This window comes from Perognathus longimembris, chromosome 14, assembly GCF_023159225.1.
Source record: "Perognathus longimembris pacificus isolate PPM17 chromosome 14, ASM2315922v1, whole genome shotgun sequence".
Classification (NCBI taxonomy): Eukaryota; Metazoa; Chordata; class Mammalia; order Rodentia; family Heteromyidae; genus Perognathus; species Perognathus longimembris.
In genome coordinates, this window is record NC_063174.1 from 33,010,431 (window position 1) to 33,031,460 (window position 21,030).

The 21,030-nt window shown below is 40.7% G+C and overlaps 1 protein-coding gene across 3 annotated transcripts in view; it reads left to right on the top strand.

The window, feature by feature from the left end:
• Syne2 (spectrin repeat containing nuclear envelope protein 2) overlaps nucleotides 1-21,030 on the top strand; it is a 197,788-nt gene that overhangs the window by 46,839 nt on the left and 129,919 nt on the right. For all 3 annotated transcript variants that reach the window (XM_048361958.1, XM_048361959.1, XM_048361960.1), the window contains exons 26-35: nucleotides 115-437; nucleotides 2,296-2,440; nucleotides 3,791-4,009; nucleotides 7,962-8,227; nucleotides 11,099-11,267; nucleotides 13,123-13,278; nucleotides 15,111-15,251; nucleotides 15,900-16,082; nucleotides 17,096-17,233; nucleotides 19,266-19,451. In XM_048361958.1, coding sequence (XP_048217915.1) covers nucleotides 115-437; nucleotides 2,296-2,440; nucleotides 3,791-4,009; nucleotides 7,962-8,227; nucleotides 11,099-11,267; nucleotides 13,123-13,278; nucleotides 15,111-15,251; nucleotides 15,900-16,082; nucleotides 17,096-17,233; nucleotides 19,266-19,451 — 1,926 coding nt within the window. The remainder of the gene's footprint in view (nucleotides 1-114; nucleotides 438-2,295; nucleotides 2,441-3,790; nucleotides 4,010-7,961; nucleotides 8,228-11,098; nucleotides 11,268-13,122; nucleotides 13,279-15,110; nucleotides 15,252-15,899; nucleotides 16,083-17,095; nucleotides 17,234-19,265; nucleotides 19,452-21,030) is intronic.

A 21,030-nucleotide genomic window follows, 5' to 3' on the forward strand; every position in this document is an offset into this window, starting at 1 on the left:
ACAGTGCTCAGGCCCTGAGTCCAGGAATGACAAACAAACAAACAAAATTCAAGAATGACAAAAATCCTGAAAATTTGATGATTTTCTCACATTTTATGATCTCCTTTTTACCAGCATGCCTTGGATGAAGCACACAAGAACACAGTGTGCTACAGTGAAGCAGTCACTCGTGCACTAGGGACCATCGCCTCCCTTCACGCCATCATCACAGCCCTGAGAGTAGACTTTTGTAACCCAGGGGCCTCGCTAGAGCTGCTTCACACGAAACAAGAGGAACTGGAATCCATGATCGCACACATTCAAGACCTCGCTGAGAAACTCCAGGTCATATCCCTCCCAGAGGCCAAACTGCAGCTCCAGGAAACTGTCCAAGAACTAGTTTCAAAGAGCTCAGCCTTGAAGGTGGCAGGGAAAGTGCAGGAAGCTGAAGTGGAAAGGTAGGTCTTATTTCTAAAGACATTGTCATATTTACTATGCTTTGAGATTGGAAGCTGGGGGGATATTTCTCAGTTAGCAGACAATTTGGAGAATATGGACAAGTTAAAAAATTCACTCAAAAAAGCATGGTAAGTATTGCATTGCATGAAAATTTATTTAATACTGGGTACATACAATGTAATATTTATGGAAGTATATATATAGTATGAGATAATAATAAAACATCTTTGTACTAAAAAGTTTCAAAGATAAATATGATTGATTGATTGATTGTGTGTATGTGTGTGTGTGTGACTGTGTGACTGTGTCTGTGTGCTGTTACTGGGGCTTCAATTCAGCCTGAATTCTTAGGTCTCAGTCTCCCCTAGTAGCTAGGATTATAGGCATGAGCTACCAGCGCCTTGCATGATTTATTTAAATTCTCTGTGTCTTTCTTCTTTTCACTTGATTCAGAAATAACCATTATCCTAAATTTTATATTTATCATTTTTTTGCCTTTTTTGTGTGTGCCAGTTCTGAGGCTTGAACTTAGGTAAGTCTTGGTACTGCACATGAGCTTTTGTTGCTCAAGTCTTAGTGCTCTACCACTTGAGCCACAGCTCCATTTGTAGCCATTGGCATCCAGCTTCATTGTATTTTTATGCATTTGTATATCTTGTTTTCATGATTATTTTTCTTTTTCTTTTCTTTTTTTTTTTTTTTTGCCAGTCCTGGGACTTCAACTCAGGGCCTGAGCACTATCCCTGGCTTCTCTTTGCTCAAGGCTAGCACTCTGCCACTTGAGCCATAGTGCCACTTCGGGCTTTTATATATATGTGGTGCTGAGGAATCAAACCCAGGGCTTCATGTATACAAGGTGAGCACTTTACCACTAGGCCATATTCCCAGCCCCTATTTTTCTTTTTAAAATATGGTCTTCTTATGTTGCTCAGACTGGCCTTGAATTCATGATCCTTCTGCCTCAACTTCCTGAGTGCCGGGATTATAGGCATACACTACCACATCCAGTAGTTTTCACGATTTGTAGTTAACCCACAGTGTGTGTACTCTATCACTTTCATTTTTTTTTAATTCATCATTATGACTCTGAGGTTTCTTCATCTTGGCTGTAGTAAATAAAATTCATGAACCTCACTATTGATGGACATTTTGGTTGTGTCCAGTGTTTTATATTTATAAACTGCTACTTGAGCATTTTTTTTCATGGAAGAGTTTCCCTTGGAAATGTAGAAGAGTATGACTTCCCATGTCCAGAGAGGTTTGCAAATCTTAAAATTTTAATGCCAAACAATTTTACCTATTTCTACTTTTATTAGCCCCATGCAAGAGCTTTAGTTGTGTCACATGTTTGCCTACACTTGATACACTTGCTGCTGCTGAGTTTGATCCTTTGCAAGATGTTTATTGGTTATTTATATTTCCTTTTCTGTGAAATCCCTCTTCAAGCATTGTCCTTATTGTTTCTTAGGAATTTATTCTATATTTTAAGGACCAGTCCTTTGTAGTTAGGTGCATTGCAAATCCACTTATAGCTCATTAGTAATACTTTTTAAGGTGCAGTTTGCTTTAGTAAAGGGACATCATTAAAAGAAAGAAGGAAAAGCCCTCATCTTTAGGTGTTTTGGGGTCCATTCTGCCTGCCTGTTTAAATTCACACTTAAGGCCACCCACAATTCCCCTTGGAGATAAATAATCAATAACAATGTAGAAATGCATTGCAGAGGGGAAAAATAATAAAAAGAAAGTGAATCATATCCTTTTGAAAGAGGTAAGTGTAGGAGAATTGATGCTGGAAAATTAAGCATTTGTTTGTGTCAAATAAGATTCAGGGTCCTATTCTTTTAACTGCCTCATCAGGTGTCTGGAGAATTACAGATGCTACCAAAAACTGAAAGAGGAGCTTCGCACTAACCTCAGGAAGGCAGAGACCATTCTGGGGCAGCCCACGGCCCTGCTGCCCCGCTCTTACAAAGAAGCCTTAGCTCGCTTGGAACAGAGCAAGGTACTGGTAACTGGGAATATCATTCTACACAGCTAGCAAGTGGAGGCAGTGGAGGAGGTGGCTCCAGGAAAGCTGGGAATGTGGCTTAGTGGTAGAGTGCTTGCCTAGCATGCATGAGGCCCTGGGTTTGATTCCTTAGTACCACATAAATAAAATACATAAAGTTAAACACCCAGGAAAATCCCTCAGTCCACTCAGGGGTTTGTTGAGGGGGGATGCAACTAAGCCACAGCTCAGTACTCCCCCAACAGCTTCCTGTATCTGTCTAAGCCTTTCTTTCCCAGTGTCTGTCTGCAGGGGCAATGACAGTGTCCACAGCTCTGAATTGCCATCCCTTTTTATGTGCTGTTAGGAAGTGATTTTATTTATTTATTTTTGCAGTGTTTGAACTGAGGGCTCACATCTGATAGGCAAGCACACTATCACCAAGCTGCGTTCTTTAGCCCATTGAACAGTTTTAGTTTTTGCTTCTTTCATCTATCTGAATCTATGGGACTATAGAATTTCAATAAAATAATATGAATAAAATTCATAACAAATAAATATTAAATCATTTATTCTGTTTTGTTACTTACAGATTTATTCCTTGAGACAGGGTTTCTCTTATGTAGCCCAGGCTGGATTCAAACTTGTGACCCTCGTGTCTCCGTGCCCCAAGTACTTTGATTACAGATGTGCATTATCCTGCCTGGTACATTAGTAGGGTTTAGATGAGACATTCAAAATCATCTGTGCTCACCATCCACAAGAAATTAAAATAAAATTGAAGCCAAGCAAAGGAAACAGTCCTAAGTATTGTATTGGTAGTTGGTATACTCAATATTGTGCAAATGAACTACCTAGTAAAATGTCACAAAATGTACTTGTAGAATATTTACATTTGATAATATAGACTTACTTAGAAAATTTGGTTTATGAGTCAGTCTTTGTCTCTTTAGTCCCAAGTGCATGAAGAATTTAATGCACAGATAATTCTCATTTGACTCAAGTGGACAAAAAATGGATCATGGAATACTTGTAGAGGACTGAAATCATTTATTGTTTTAAACTTAAGATAGTTTGTAAGTTCCAGAATAAATCAGTTACTTTTTCCCCCCCGGTCCTGGGGCTTGAACACAGGGCTTGAATGCTGTCTCTTAGCTTTTCTGCTCAAGGGTGGCACTCCACCCCATGAGCCACAGCTCTACGTTTTGGCTTTTTGGTGGTTAACTGAAGATAGGAATCTCACAGAATTAACTGCCTGGGCTGGCTTAGAACCACAATCCTCAGATCTCAGCCTCCTGAGTAGCTAGGATTACAGGCCAGATCAGAAACTTTATGTTCTTTTCTCTGTGTCTTTCCTTTCTTAAGGCCTTGGTGTCAAATCTCATCGGAACCAAAGAAGAGCTGGTGAAGCTACAGCAGGTGGTCAGACATTTGAGGCGCAGGTGCTCGGAAAGCAGTGCTGTGGGTGTGCTCAGAGGCGCAGCGGCACTGTGGGATGAATGGCTGAGTTTGCTAGAAGCTGCCAGGGCGTGGGACAGGTGGAGTGAAGAACTGAAGCAGGAATGGAAATTCATCAGTGAGGAAGTGAGTGATTCATTGTCCACACTCAAACCCTGTGGTTCCCAGACAAGGCTTGTTGCATTTGGTTTATAACTTTGTTCCTATATAAAACATCCACAGGGCTGGTAATGTAGCCTAATGTGCTTGTCTACCATGCGTGAAGCCCTGTGTTCAATTCCTCAGTGCCATATAAACAAAGGTGGACGTGGCTCTATGGCTCAAATGATAGAGTTCTAGCCTTGAGCAAAAGAACAAGCTCAGGGATAGTGACCAAACCCTGAGCTCAAGCCCCAGAACTGGCAAAAAAAAAAAAAAAAAAAAAAAAAAGATCTGCAACCAGGACCACTTGTGAACAGTGGACACACATTGCACAGAAATGCTTACAAAGGCCAGGTCTTACGTAGAAGTCACTCAGGTGTAGCTGTACTCTGTACTAAACTTGTGTGGCTAGCTACCTGTCCTCCTCATTAGTTTTCTGCATGTGTGAAATGCATTTATAGGTCTGGAGTAAAACAGGCTATTGCATAAAAAATGCTAAATGCTATGATTGAATAAAATGATACCTGAAAGTACTAGAGAATTCCTTCTCTTTCCCCTAATAGCTATGAAATGGGAAATAAATGTCATTATCTTTTTGAAGCAAAATATATGTCATCCGTATTTTGTTGGATGGTGGCTCATGCCTGCAATCCTGGATACTCTGGAAATTGAGATCTGAATATCACAGTTCCAAACCAGCCTGGGCAGGAAAGTTATGAGACTCGTATCTCTACTGAAAAGCCGGAAGTGCAGCTGTGGCTCAAAAGGGTAGAGCATTAGCCTTGAACAAAAATGTTTAAGGACAGTGCCGAGGTCCTGTTGAAGCCCCAGGACTGCCATTAAAAAAAACAAAAGACATTATAGCTGTTTTCATAGTTAAACAAAGATAGCTGGATCAAAATCTCTTTCCAAGATAATCAAATATAGTTAATATTCATAGATAAGCATGTATGGAATTAACTCCATCATCTGAGGGTAGACTAACCAACCGGAAGGTTTTTGTGTGATAAAGCTCTAGCCCTAAGGTGCACTCCTGTGGGAGACCAGGAAGACTTTACTCAGATTCTGGGTCAGACTCCCCTGTGTTCACAGCCTCTAGCTATGTGACCTTGGGCCAGTGTCTCAGCTTCTCTAGTGTTAGCCTAGCCCAAGCTCACACACTTCCTGTTTCTGCAACTGCAAATGTAAGAACAGCATCATTTTTCCTCCAAGTTGCATCCTGGGAATAACATATGAAAAAGATACTAGGCCTAGATAATTGTTCAATACCTGCTTATTTCTTTCCTGAACTGCCTTCTACCAGCTATTTGGTCTCAGTTTATGGAGCTGTAAATTTAGAGTAACATCTGCCTAACAAACTCATTATTACTTTGTGTAAAAAAATGACATAATACATTCTAAACCAAAGCTAAATCATTTAAGTGTTAAAACATTATTCAATTTCTTTCATAATAGTGCTTTGAGGAGGGGGTGTCCAATTGGTGACTACTTCCAGATATGGGCCTTAAAATCTTTATTGTGATCATTGCCCCTCTTAAAAATAACTGTCTCTATGTGCATTACCCTCAAGGTTAGAACTAAGTAATGGGCATAATAACCAACTAATTTTGAAATTAACTACATTTGTTAGCTATGAAAATAAGCTATAATTGTTAAGAGTGATCTTAAAAGTATGAGATATGATGTTCTTTCTGAAAACTGCCTTGGCAATATTTGCCAATTGACTCATGGCTTAGGACTTAGGCATCATCTATATTCAGAAAGAAAATGGAAAATCATGTGAAATTAGCTTACTCTTTGATCATTCCAAAGGGCCAGGTATATGTGAGCTATACATCACCACATCAAATGAAAACTTGTCTCCTATTAATTTAAAAGTTTCTGCTGAGTTTACTTTCGATGGATATGTAATAAATCGATAATTAATTGGAAAGAGCACACACCCTTTGGGACTGAGATGCTTAGTACTTGACATTCCTAAAAAGGAGTATCTTGTCAGAGGTGCTGGTGGAGCTTGAACAGTGAATAGTCTCTTGACTCTCCAAACTTTAAGGAATTTTGTTTTGTTTTGCTTTGTTTTTGCCAGTCCTGGGGCTTGGACTCAGGGCCTGAGCACTGTCCCTGGCTTCTTTTTGCTCAAGGCTAGCACTCTACCACTTGAGCCATAGCACCACTTCCAGCTCAAACTTTAAGGAATTTTGTAAACTATACTTTGTGTGGGGCTGTAAACACCACTTTCTCTCCTGTCCATAATGGTACCATTACTTAGCATTTGGGATCCCTATTTAGATATAGATCCTTTATTTGCATGATGGTCTCAAAGAAAGGTATACAAAGTGATCTAGAGGATACCTTATCTCTTGGTACAAGTGTAGCTGTCTGCCTCAGAGTTAAGACTTCCAACTAGGGTTTGAGATTGTAGGAAGCACCAACTCCATATCTGGGTCTCTTAGAGATGGGCCAGCCCATGCCTACACTCTGGTATGTGATGTCCATTGAGGCCATAACTAGGTGGACCAAGAGACAGGACAGTATACCCTCACTGCCTACCTTCTCTGCTGTGACCCATCTTCTCTAGGCAACACTCAACATTAACAGCATTGTTAGTAACTGACTTTATTCATGAATCTAAGCAATAACCCCCAAGTATAACATATACTATCACCAAAATCCAAAAAAGTCCTTCCAGTACTATCTCAAGGATAGTCCTCTACTTCTTGAGCCATACTTCCACTTCCTGTTTTAAGCTAGTTAAGTGGAGATAAAATTTCTCTGCCTGTCTTCTAATTTTGATCCTCAGATCAGCCTCCTGATTTGTTAGGATTACAGGCATGAGCCACTGGTACCTGGCCAGGCTGGTAGAATTTTTTTTTTTTTTGCCAGTCCTGGGCCTTGGACTCAGGGCCTGAGCACTGTCCCTGGCTTCTTCCCGCTCAAGGCTAGCACTCTGCCACTTGAGCCACAGTGCCGCTTCTGGCCGTTTTCTGTATATGTGGTGCTGGGGAATCGAACCTAGGGCCTCGTGTATCCGAGGCAGGCACTCTTGCCGCTAGGCTATATCCCCAGCCCAGAATTTTTTTTTTTTGTCAGTTGTGGGGCTAGAACTCAGGGCCTGGGTGCTGTTCCTGAGTTCTTTTTGCTCAAGGCTAGTGCTCTAACATTTTAAGCCACAGCTCCACTGCAGGTTTTCTGGTGGTTAACTGGGGATAAGAACCTCAATGACTTTGTTGCCAGATCCTCAGATCTCAGCCTCCTGAGTAGCTAGGATTAGAGTCAGCCAGTGCCTGGCAGGCTGGTTCTTAATGTCTTGATATTCTTGTGTTATATTTGGTATTTCTGGGTTCTGCACATGACAGTGGTTGATGCATATGCAGCTGGTACACTAATTTAGCTACTTTTGCCTTTGGTAAGGACGTACCTGGCTTAGTTTTAGAGTAGGCAGGGATTGGAAGAGAAGGGAAAGAAACCTGTAGAAATCTTTCTGTTTCCAACAGTAGCTAGCCCAATCTCTAATACTAGAAGCAGTTCAGTGACACTCATTCTCACTGCCTCATATGTGTATCCCCTGAATGCTGCTTTCTTCAACAGAAATCCAGAAGTAAATCCAGAAATGAATCATAGGGATTATTCAACCGTGACAGCACACCTCATTTTAATCACACGCAAGAGCAGCCACTGGGAGGAGCTGTGGGATCCTAATAATGGGGACTAATAGTCTCAGCTACAGGAGAACACACTGCCGTCTGGCATTCGAAATCTTTAAAGCAAGAGCAAACACAAAAATGATGGCTGACAACATATGTTTCAGGTTCTAAAAGATAAGCATGTATTTTATTCATTTTTGTTCTCTCTCCCTCTTCCATTCCTCTACTTCTCCTTTCCTGCTCTCTCGTTCACACACACACATATGCCCTCCTTCATTTATTTATTGAATTAGATTGAACGAGAAGCAATTATTTTAGACAACCTTTCAGAAGAACTCCCAGAAATTTCCAGAATAAAAGAGGCTGCCACCACTGAGGAGCTCTCGGAGCTGTTGCATTCTCTAAGTCAATATGAAGAGAGCATAGAGAAGCAGCAGCTATTATTGAGCCTACTTCTGCGGCGCATAAAGAATATCCAGAATGTTCCTGAAGGCTCAGAGGCTGTGGAAACAACCCCAGCCCTTCAAGAGATTTTGTCTATGCAAGAACGGTGTGACAGGTAAGATGTATGAAGAAGTATTGAGATTGTGTTTGACAGTTTCCCCCCAAAATTTAGAAACTATCACATTTAGAAAGTATAAAAATGTTTAGAGCCGGGGCTGGGGATATGGCCTAGTGGCAAGAGAGCTTGCCTCGTATACATGAGGCCCTGGGTTCGATTCCCCAGCACCACATATACAGAAAACGGCCAGAAGTGGCGCTGGAGCTCAAGTGGCAGAGTGCTAGCCTTGAGCAAAAGGAAGCCAGGGACAGTGCTCAGGCCCTGAGTCCAAGGCCCAGGACTGGCCAAAAAAAAAAAAATGTTTAGAGCCAGGCACCCATGGCTCTCACTTGTAGTCCTAGCTACTCAGAAGGCTGAGATCTGAGGACTGTAGTGTGAAGCCAGCCCAGACAGGAAAGTCTGTGAGATGCTTATCTCCAGTAACCACTAAAAAGCCAGAAGTGGAGCTGTGGCTTGAGTGCTGCTAGCCTTGAGCAAAAAGGAGCTCAGGGACAGTGCCCAAACCTCGAGTTCAGGCCTCAGGACCAACACACACACACACGCACGAACGCACACACACGCACACACACACTTAAAATAATGACGATACTACAGAATTGAGTCAGTTTTGATTGGTATATACAAAAAAGGTAGAAAAATTAATAATTATAAATAAAATAAGTATATATTTTTCATCTTGACATTCCTAAGTATCAAATTCTCTTTGTTTCAAGTATTTGCCTATTTATTTTAGGACTGCTTGTAATTACAGGAAATTTAGAAAATGGGGGAAATGGGGCTGGGGATATGGCCTAGTGGCAAGAGTGCTTGCCTCTGATACGTGAGGCCCTGGGTTCCATTCCCCAGCACCACATATACAGAAAATGGCCAGAAGTGGCGCTGTGGCTCAAGTGGCAGAGTGCTAGCCTTGAGCAAAAAGAAGCCAGGGACAGTGCTCAGGCCCTGAGTCCAAGCCCCAGGACTGGCAAAAAAAAAAAAAAAAAAGAAAATGGGGGAAAGTACAAAGGCACTTTAAAAATCCACTTTGAATCTATCTCACCATTCAACAACTGCTGATATGTCTTTTCTCATATTTTTACTAAAACTTTAAGTTGAGATTATAAGACACTGATTTTTTTACATGAACACTATCAACATATCTTGTTTTTTACACTATGCCATTAAATGTTAATTTAAGAATATCCCTATAATATATCTGCCGTGGATACACATGACTTATTTAAGGAACCTCTAAATTGCCAGACATATGTGGCTTTTGCCTATAAATCCTAACTACTCAGGAGCTTGAGATCTGAGGATTCTGGTTCAGAGCCAGCCCAGTCAGAAAAAACTACACTGTGAAGCTCTTATCTCCAATTAACCAGCAAAAAGCCAGAAGTGGAGGTATGAGTCAAGTGGTAGAGCTCCAGCCTTGAGAGAAAAAAGCAATTGAGAGCATGAGCCCTGAGTTCAATTCCTAATAGCGGTAACAACAAAACAAAACCTTATGTGTAATTATGTTCCATTTATGAGATCTATTCTGTCCAGTCTCTGTTTCCATCTGTGATAAAGTAATTGAGAAAGACAACAAGAAGTAGAAAGATTGAGTCCATGGATGTAATAGTTCTATGGCTAGAAATGCTGTGAAGAAAAAACTAGTTTTCTTTCTAGCACATTCACTAAACTCACTGATTTTTAGAGTGGAGGGAGTGGAGATCAAGTAGTTCTCCAGCTGGGGTTTTGGTAGTTCATTTCTGACACCATCTATCAGGAGAGAGCTTAGCTTCCACATTCTGAGGGCTCAGTCAGTCTCACAGGCCACCCTCAGACACTTGTCCCAGGTTGCAAATGGTTGCCTGTACTTCAAACCAAATGGCTGCCAGGTTCAGTTAATTTGCTATAGTGTCTCACAGAAACACTTATACTGGCTTATTAATAAAAGATACAATAAGGGGGAAATTGGTACAATAAGAGGCTAGAGGCATGGCTCAAGTGGTAGAATGCCAGTGTAGTCACCTGGCTGTTTCTGTTGGCAACCAGTCCTCATTCTGATGCCTTTAAGGAGCCTACCATGAGCTGCTTGGTGAGAACAAACGATCTTATCATTCAGGAAATGACAAAGGTCCAAAGAGTTCTGTGTCAGGAACCAGGGCAGAAGACCAACATTAAAGCAATTCTCCTTGCATGTCTTCCTATATGAGCCTTAGGAGCATTGGCTCAGCCACCAGAGGACAGAGACTTTATGTGTGTGTGTGTACATATAGGTGTGTACATATAGTGTATAAGAAATGCACATATATGCATATACACACATTTCATATTGTATTACAGCATCATGAATACTTAGCAGATAACTCTCAGGAAAGGTTTATATGTGCCCTTCCCCCCATTGCCTCTGTCTGATGTTATATTCATAACAGATGGAGGCAATGGGAGGGAAAACGTTAGACTTGTCCCCAGGAGCCCCCATGACTCGAAGCACATTCTTTCATTTGAGATCAAGGACTCCATGGAACAGCTTTAGGACAGAGATGATGATTTGAATGTAAAGCATAAAAGAGGGGGGGTTGGGGTCTAAAATTTGGAGAGGTGTTTGATGAGGGTGATAGGGACTGCTATCTGATTGCATGTGTGTTACATAAATCATTAAAAAGTCATATTTTTCTCAGGGGGAAAGTCATCTTTTGTGAGCTCTTTAAACCTTTTGTTAATTGTACAAATGAGAGTATTTCATGGGAGAGCAAGACAATTATATTTTTATTGTTATCAAGTAGTTGTACAAAGGGATTACAATTCCGTAAGTCAGTTCCTGCGTGCAATGCTTCTTGGACACTGTTACCCCCTTCCTTCATTCTCCCAAGACAATTATATGTTGATGCTCTATTTTAGACTTTTACAGAAAGTTCCACAAAACAAGGAATTGGTACAGACTGAAATCCAAGAAAGACAGTCCTTCGTAAAGGAAATGGTTGCTTTGAAGAGCTTATTACAAAAGACTATAGCTTCTTTCCAAAATATGGCACCTGTAGACCATCCAGAAAGGCCAGAACAGTTACAGGTAAGTGAGGGATGAATGAGTGAATGTGCTGACACTGGGGCCCTGCCTCATATTTAAAGTATTTGGGGGCAGAGGTAACGTGAAGACCAGGAAGAGGAGGACCCAGGCAGAGGTCTGAAGTTTATTCAAGTCACAAGCTGTTATAAACCAGAACTTGTGGTTATTAATGCTTAAAAAGGGAGCTTGGGCTAGGCATGTCATTCTTGCCTGTGATCCCAGCTGCTCATGAGGCATAGGTCGAAGGATCCAGGTCTGAGGCTGGCAAGAGCAAAAATCAAGAGAGATCCTGTCTAAAAAACAAAACAAAAGGGCTGAGGCATGGCTCAAGTGGTAGAGCACCTGTCTAGAAAGTGGGAAGTCCTGAGATTCATTCCAAGTACTAAACAAGAGAAGTAAGAGGGAGGGAGTAAAACAGCTTAATTGGTAGAGCATCTGCTAGCAAGCATGAGGCCATGAGTTCAAACCCCAGTATTGCCTAAAGAAAACGAAAATAGCTGGGCACTGGTGGCTCACGCCTGTAATCCTAGCTACTCAGGAGGCTGAGATCAGAGGACCACGGTGTGAATCCAGCCCAGGCAAGAAAATCTAAGAGACTCTATAATTTCCAGTTAACTACCAAAAAAGCCAAAGTGTGGGCTGGGGATATGGCCTAGTGGCAAGAGTGCTTGCCTCCTATACATGAGGCCCTGGGTTCAATTCCCCAGCACCACATATACAGAAAATGGCCAGAGGGGGCGCTGTGGCTCAAGTGGCAGAGTGCGAGCCTTGAGCAAAAAGAAGCCAGGGACAGTGCTCAGGCCCTGAATCCAAGCCCCAGGACTGGCAAAAAAAAAAAGCCAAAGTGGAGCTGTAGCTCCAGTAGTAGATTGCTAGCTTTGAGTACAAAAGCTCAGAGACAGATCCCAGGCTCTGAGTTCAAGCCTCAGGACCAGCAAAAAAAGAAAAAGAAGAGAACTGAACTCTCTTTACTTCTGGAAGCATGCTTCATGGGACAGCTGTTATTGTAGCTCAGATACCTGGATCTCCAGCCTCACCTGTGTCCAGAAGCCACTGCTATTTTAACCCTCCCCCTGATGAGAATGAAGAAAGGAGCCTGGTTAAATTAGAATTGCCCTTCAGGGCTCTGACTCACTTTCTCTCAACACAAACAATGGCACTCAGCAGTGACTGTAAAAACTAAACACCCAAAAGCCAGGGTGAAGTCAAGAAGTATTTTTCCACTTGATCTTTGGGAAACTCCTAAACAAATGAGTTTCTCCTTTGTAATTACTTCAGGAGAACAGAGATCAGATTTTGTTTCTAGGCCACAACCAATGGACTATTTGTTCTGCTTTCTTTTATCTCTTCAAGCAGGCATTCTTTGCTTGGAACTGGAACCCTCCCTTTTTGAAAGAATTGGGGCTCTGCTGAGCTGTCTAATTACACGAAACAGACACTTTTGCTTCAGGCCCTGGGCTTTTAGTAGCCTTGACTCATTGTGATGATAATGTAGGAAGTAGAAATTGCAACAATTAATAACAACACCAAAAGAACTTCTTTGAAACTTTTGCTACTTGTAGCCTTTTAGATCAGGACTGCAAGTGAGATACAGTTAAGTCCTAGAGGCACTTTAGAAGCAGGTGATGTTGTAATATCTATTTGCCACAATGGTCTGACACTATGAAGAGATATCAAGTTTTAATTCTTACAAATTAGAAGGCATCATCTGACCAGGCTGAGCTCGCTCAGCTTGTGTCATTCCAAGTTTGCTCACTAAATCTTGAGACTGGAAAGCTGCTCTGGCTTTTTAGAGCAAAACTCCACCCCCCCGCCCCCCAGACACACATGAGCATTGAACCTCTGGGTATTTTTTTAGGAGTTTCAGAGCATTCTTAAGAGAGGGAAGCTGTCTTTCAAGAACATTATGGAAAAGCTGCGAATCAAGTATTCTGAGATGTACACCATAGTCCCTGCAGAGATGGATTCCCAAGTGGAGGAATGCAGAAAAGCACTCGAAGACCTAGATGAGAAGGTAATACTAATGTCTGTACGCGGGTTAGTATTGATGGGGTTGGGTGATTACACAGGATAAAATAACCCTTTTATGTCACATTTTCAGCTACCCTGATTTCAACTCCACCTGGTTGTTACCGAGTTTGGTTAAAGTGAACAGTTTGTCTATTGAATACGGAGGTGAAGGTACCTCAGTAACAGAATATTAGATCATTTTTTTATTGCAGAGATGCTTAGCTTTTCTTCTTTTGCATTTGACAATGTTTATGTGTTTTACTTGACTTATTGTTGTCTTACTTTTATTTACTGTACAACTGCTTAAAATCTTTACAGGGTAATAATATTTGGATTTAAAATGTATTCCCCCCAAAACTCTTTGAAATTACATCCAAGGCCAGTAAGAATAAAAATTTTATAACTCATTGGGAATAGTATTTAACAAATACTACATTAGGAATAGTACTTAGCATATAGCACCTGTCTAATGATGCTATTGATAAAATGTTCATAAGCACACATAGGCAAATATGTCTATCTGTGTGACCAGTTTCAGTGACATGGTAGGACATATCTTACAGGACCAGAAACAGTAGTTTAGCAAGACTGATATGTTTCTGAGGAAAACTGGAGCCCTGGTTAAAAAAAAAAAAGTATGTAATTTCCTAAGACAGGTTTATAACAAATCTTTTTGCTTTAATTTACAAGATAACCTGTTAGCTTCAGAAAACAAGAGCAGAAATGAATCAGGCATTTGGGAACATGATACATTCACCATTCATTGTCTTCCCTAGCACAAGTTATTTTCTAAAGGAAATCATTTAGATAAAAAAAAAATTACATTGCCCAGCAGCTAGAGTTGCTCTTTGCTCAAGGCTGGTATTCTACCATGAGGAGCTAGATTTCTGATCGCAGGGAAAAACCATACTAGAAACAGTCATAGAGAAAAAGTAAAGTCTCTATCCTTAGAAAATCACCACTTTGAGGAGATGGTTTTTACCCAAATGAATACTAAGGTGGAAATCTTGTTTTTAAGCTGCCTTGAGAATAAATTTGTTTTTTCAAAAACAGAAGCCAGGTGCCAGTGGCCTACTGTTGTAATACTAGCTACTCAGGAGGATGAGAGCTAGATGATGATGATTCAAAGCCAGCCAGGACCAAAAAGTCCTCAAGACTCCATTTCCAATTAACCAGGAAAATGCCAGATGGAAGGTGTGGCTCAGGTGCAAGAGGGACAACTGTGCACATGAAAGCCAAGTGAGCTTGAAACCCTGAGTTCAAGCCATAGAACAAAAGGTTTTCTCATGAAATGGAGATACCGTATATTAATTTATCCAATAGAAATTCTATCATATCATTCAGTCCATAAGGGGTGTGACTCAGTCCACTCTGTGGTTTTACCTGATATAGCACAGTGTTTTAAAAAATTATGTTTTCTTTTTTGTCAGTTGTGGGGTTTGACCATTTGAGCCATAGCTCCACTTTGAGCTCTTTCTGGTAATTAATTGGTGATAAGTCTTATAGGCTTTCATGCCCAGGCTAGCTTCAAACTTTGATCTTCAGATCTCAGCATCCTGAGTAGCTAGGATTACAGGAATGAGCCATCAGCACCCACCTATAAATTGTATTTTCTTAAAATTAATTAATTTATAGATAGTATTTAAAATATCAGGTAAACACATTGCCATTCTGGAGTCAGCTATCTACCCTGTCACAAATGCATTTACTGGTATGATGTGTAATTATTTTCTCTACACCTTCCAAGTTATTGCAAGTACTGGTGTTGTTATTTGATCCTGGAGATGGAGAGTGGAAACCCTTAGTAAGCCAAGTATGACTTTTCTCATGTAACAGATTAGCAGTGAAGTATTGAAGAGCTCACCATCCTATGTAATGAGCAGGAAAATAGAGGACATTAACCATGGGCTCCAGCGTGTTGAAAAGATCCTGCAGCAGAAAAGCAAAAACATGGAGATGGCTCAAGAAATCCAAAAGGTAACACCTTGCTGTCACTCAGTTCAGCAGCTGCAGTCTCTGGTCTACTCTGTGTGCATGTGCACACACACACACACACACACACACACACAATTCCACACCTAACTGGGCATCCCAAGATGAGGTCTTTAGACTCACCTGAATGTCTGAGACCCTAAGCCACATCCATAGCATCAGTGATGAGAGGTCACTGACATGGCCTCAGAGAGAAGGGTTGTGTTGGAGAATGAGTTTCCAAGTTTTGCAGGGCAGGCCTGTGCTTGACTCCTCAAAGTTTCTGAAGAAGCGTTTCCACAGGTAAAAGACAGTAAGGATTTTAAAACCAAATGTGTATCTCATCACTTTTTGTGAAGTTAGGACAGTATTGGCCTTGTTTTCTATCATTAATCTCTAGAAAATGTTCAGGTCTTTCTGTTCCCTTGGCAGCTAATTTTCCTGAAACAGATTCTTCCTGTTACAGGTAGAAGAACTCAGGAAAAGTAGTTTGGGGTTTAGATTACAAATGGTTGCAGAATATGAATTCAACAAGTGTGCCTGTGATATTATCTGAGTAGCTTTTCTGTATACATATTCTTTGTAAAAAACAAGGTCATTACATCAGCTACCATGGCAACTTCACTTAAATCAACTTACAATTTCCTTCTCCAGAAACTGTGGGATGAGCTGGATCTCTGGCATGCCAAGCTAAATGAGCTGGATTCTGAAGTTCAGGACATTGTTGAACAGGACCCAGGTCAAGCTCAAGAGTGGATGGATAACTTAATGATTCCTTTCCAGCAGTATCAGCAAGTATCACAGAGAGCAGAAACCAGAACCTCTCAGTTAAATAAGGTAAGACCACCATAACTGATAGTTCAGAGGCAGGGTAGAAAAAAAAAAATCTGGGTGCTGGTGGCTCATGCCTGTAATCCTAGCTACTCAGGAGGCTGAGATCTGAGGATCGTGGTTCAAAGCTAGCCCAGGCAAGAAAGTCTATGAGACTCTTATCTCCAATTAACTACCAGAACAGACAAAGTAGAGCTGTGGCTCAAAGTGGTAGAGCATTAGCCTTGACCAAAAGAGCTCAGGGATAGTGCCCAGGCCCAGAGTTCAAGCCCCAGGAGTGAAAAAAAGAAAAAAATGCATATATATATATATATATATATACATACATACATATATATGTATATATATACATACATACATACATATATATATATATATATATATATATATATTCTGAGGCCTCCAGTTCTCTTTGAATTGCCAGATACATTTACTGAGGTTCATGCCATGTGGTAAGCTCACACAGGCACTGAGAAGACAGAATTCCAATATAGGTACAGCCTGTGAGTCTGACTGGATAGGCAGAACCAGGAAGCCAAAAGTCAGCATTGCCAGAGGCCAGACAAGTGCTGAGATTCACTAGGTACATGAAGAGCAGTGATGGGATTTATGGGCAGTCCAGGAAGGGAGCCAGCTTTGAGAAAGACTGCCCGTTGGGAACAAAATCCCTCTACCCCATTCTAAATAGAGCTTCTGTAGTGTGGTAAATTCTGAGTATCATCTATCAGGGGTAGGATCCTAGTCTTAAAAGAAGTGGGATATCACAGGGCAAGGTCCTGATACCAGTAACCAGAATGGAGTGTTAATGTAGACTCATTGAGGCCCATAGAACTTAATTCCTTTCCCCTGGATCAGGATGGTGGAAAGATGTTAGCATGGAGCTGAAGTACTAGTGTCATCAGCCATGGAGACAGATCTTCAAGGCTAGCACACCACTAACAGCAACTAGTTTCTTCATTCAGGAGTCACTCGCCTCCCCTAACAGAATCCATCTGAGTTTGTACTGTATTCTCTCCCAGGCTACAATGAAGATGGAGGAGTATAGTGATCTTTTGAAGAGCACAGAGACTTGGATAGACAATACCAGTCATTTGTTGGACAATCCTGCCCCCTGCGATTCTTCAAAGACCCTGAGTCACCATGCTAGTACCCTCCAGGTAAGCTCTCTGAGGTTTTCTGAGTGAGAGGCTCTCCATAATGATGAAGGGATTCTCTTATCAGCACCATTGGCTTCTTATGGCTAATCATGCCCAAAGGTAGAAGGAAACAGGATAGGCACAGGCTTTAGACAGGGATTTTGGAGACCAGAATAGGGTTCTTTTTTGGGGGTTTTTTGCCAGTCCTGGGGCTTGGACTCAGGGTCTGAGCACTGTCCCTGGCTTCTTTTTGCTCAAGGCTAGCATTCTGCCACTTGAGCCACAGTGCCAATTCTGGCCGTTTTGTGTATACATGGTGTTGGGGAATTGAACCCAGGGCTTCATGTATATGAGGCAAGCACATCCCCAGCCCCAGAATAGGGTTCTTAATGTTTTTTTGTCATGATTTTAGATAACATTGTGTGTCTTCCATGGGCCTCAGTTTCCCTCATCTGTGAAGTAAGAACGTTGCACTGGCTGGTGTTGATGGATTTGACTGAGAGAATTTTAACATGGCCCCCAAAGTTCTTATCCTTCCTTGTGCCTGACCTCGGTGATCCTCTCCTTTAAGAACCAGCAAGAATGTGAATGTGATGGGACAGTCAGGTCATTGATGAGGTTATGTTATACAGCCATGGGTGGCTATGTGATCAGTCACAGCATTTGGTGGTAAGATCATGATAAGATTCCCTCATAGGAGATGATAGAGAGTCTCTGCTACTGGCTTGAAGAAGCAGCCATACTGACTATAAGCAACTTGAAGCAACATCTGGGGGGGGGAAATATTTACATTTGCAAGTTATTTGTAAAACATCTGGGCTGGGAATATGGCCTAGTGGCAAGAGTGCTTGCCTCGCATACATGAAGCCCTGGGTTCGATTCCTCGGCACCACATATATAGAAAAAGCCAGAAGTGGTGCTGTGGCTCAAGTGACAGAGTGTTAGCCTTGAGCAAAAGGAAGCCAGGGACAGTGCTCAGGCTCTGAGTTGAAGCCTCAGGACTGGCAAAACAACAACAACAACAAAAAAAAAAGCTACAAGTCTATCTGCATTTGTTTTTTTTCATGGTCTGTGGCTTAGCTTTATTTATCAGTCTTTCAGAAAGCAAATGTTACTGACTTGAATGGAGTCCAGTCTATCAATATTTATCCTTTCTCTGTTATCCTTTTGTACTTACTAAAAAATCTTCACCTGAACCAAGAGCCACAAAGATATTTTTCTATAATTTTGGTAGTATTAATGCTTAGTTCTTAGGTATGTGATACATTTCATGTTAATTGTAGAATGTAAGTCAGGATCAAGATTTTATTTTTTTCAGTTGTTCTAGCATCATTTATTAAGATAACTGTCATATTAGCACCATGTTGAAAATTCATTAGCCTCATATATGTGGGCCGATTTTTGGTTCTTTCTTTCTGTTGATCTGTGTGGCTAGTCTTTCACCATTATGATAGTTGGATGACTGTCATAATATTGATAAACCATAAAATCAAACAGCATGATTTCTATAATTTTATTCTTATACAAATTTGCTTTGGTTAATTTTATTCTTTCTATTTTCCTATAACTCTTAGAATGAACCTGTGTCTTTTTAGAGGTCAGTTGGAATTTTGAGTTGATTGCAATAAGTCTACATCCTATCTTGACACTTCATTCAAAGAATTTGACATACATCTTTATTTTTGTCTTCTTTTGCTTCGGTCAGCAATGATTTAGTTCTCAGTATATAGGTCTTGCATTATATATTATAAAATTAATTGCACAGCATTTTACATTCTTGATGGTGTTGTAAATGTTGCTATTAGCAAAAATCATTGAATGTAAGTTTTAGTTTTCTTTCACTTCTACTAAGATTGTCACTATACAGTTTTAAATAATCATATTATAGAGATTTTTATTGAAGTTATGCTTAAGCAGAAATGTGGACAAATGTAAATCTTTTCTGACTTAAATTTTAGCAGTTTGCTTTGTTTTCTTGGTTTTGTTTTGCAGTGGTGGGGTATAGTGTTTAATGTTCTTGCTGTTCCTTTCTCTTCCATATTTCTCTGTCTAGATGGCACTGGAAGATTCGGAACAGAAGCACAATCTCTTACATTCAGTTCTCACGGATCTAGAAGACTTGTCAGTCATTTTTGAAACAGATGACTTAATACAGTCCATACAAGAATTAAGCTCTCAGATAGCAGCTTTACAACAACAGATCATAGAAAACCTTCCACATGTTCAGCGAATGGCAGATGTAAGTTTGTACCATAAAGATGTGAATAGTAGGCAAATGGGGAGGAACCCAAAGGTGCAAGGCCTCTGATGCCTCTGATCATATAAAAGAATACTTATCAAAATGAAAAAAGAATAGAATAGATAAATGATGGCTCATACTTGTAATCCTTGCTACTCAGAAAGCTGAGCTGAGAATTTCAATTCAAAGCCAGCCTGGACAGGAAAAGTCTATGAGATTCTTATCCGCAATTAACCAACAAAAAGCTGAAAGTGTAGCTGTGGCTCAAGTGTTAGAGCACTAGCCTTGAATAAAAAAGCTCAGGGACATCACCAGCACAAATATATATTTTTTTTTAATTAGAGTTATATTACTTATTTTTTATTTATTTATTAATTGAACACAAATTTTTTGACAGGGTGTTGTGCAAAAAGGGTACAGTTACATAGTAGGGCAATGTGTACATTTTATATTATTATGTCCTACTCACATAAATAACACTTGTTATTTTATTTTTTTGGCAGCCCTGTGACTTGAATTCAGGGCCTGGGCACTGTCCCTGAGCTTCTTTTGCTCAAAGCCAGCACTCTACCACTTGAGCCACAGCACTGCTTCCAACCTTTTCTGTTTATGTAGTACTGAGGAATGGAGCCCAGGGCTTCATGCATGCTAGGCAAGCACTCTACCACTAAGCCGCATTCCCAGCCCAACACTTATTACTGATTTATGTTTTATATTGCTTTGCAGCCTTTAATGCAAACAAGAAAGCATATCCTCCTAATTCATCCAGAAGTGGCCAGTCTAAAGAGAGAAAAATCTTGATCAAATATGCTCCTTGTTTTCTTTATCAAACAGCAGATGCTGTTGAATTAGTACCAGTATGATGGCTTAAGCCTATAATTTGGCTACCTGGAAAGTTAAAAGAGATAAGTTGGAGGCTAGCCAGGCAAAATAATTTTTTTGCAACTCTATCTTGTCCAGTGGCTGACCAGAACTGGGCATGGTGGTGCACACATGTTATCCCAGCCACAGGAGAAGCACGCTGACCGGACACAGTGGTAATCATCTGCCATCACCACAACAGGGAAAGAAAGCACAATAGGAGGCTCACAGTCCAGGCCAGCCTGGAGAATGAGAGCCTATCTAAAAAAATAACCAACACAGAAAGGGTTGGTGGAGTGACTTTTGTGGAAGAGTTGCAGCCTAACGAATGTGAAGCCATGAGCTCAAGCCAAGTACTTCCAGAAACGAATTAGTAGGTAAAGAATTGATTAGGAAAGGGAGATTTAACACCGTAATGCCTAAGTCTTAATTCATTCCTAGACAATATTTGCTAAGGAGATGCTGTGACACGATGTCACAACTTCTTAAATTCATTTGGGATTTGTTTGAAGCATAAGGCTTTTACTTAAAGATAAAGTAACCTAGTAACAGCAGCTTCACTTTGAAACTCTGAGAGAGACACAGAGAGTTAGTTGGATTTGGGACTTAAACTTAGGGCCTCCTACTCTCTCTTGGCTATTTTGCTCCACGCATGCTATCTTTCTACTACTTGAGACACAGCTCTACTTCTAGTTTGTTTTACTGCTTAATTTGGAGA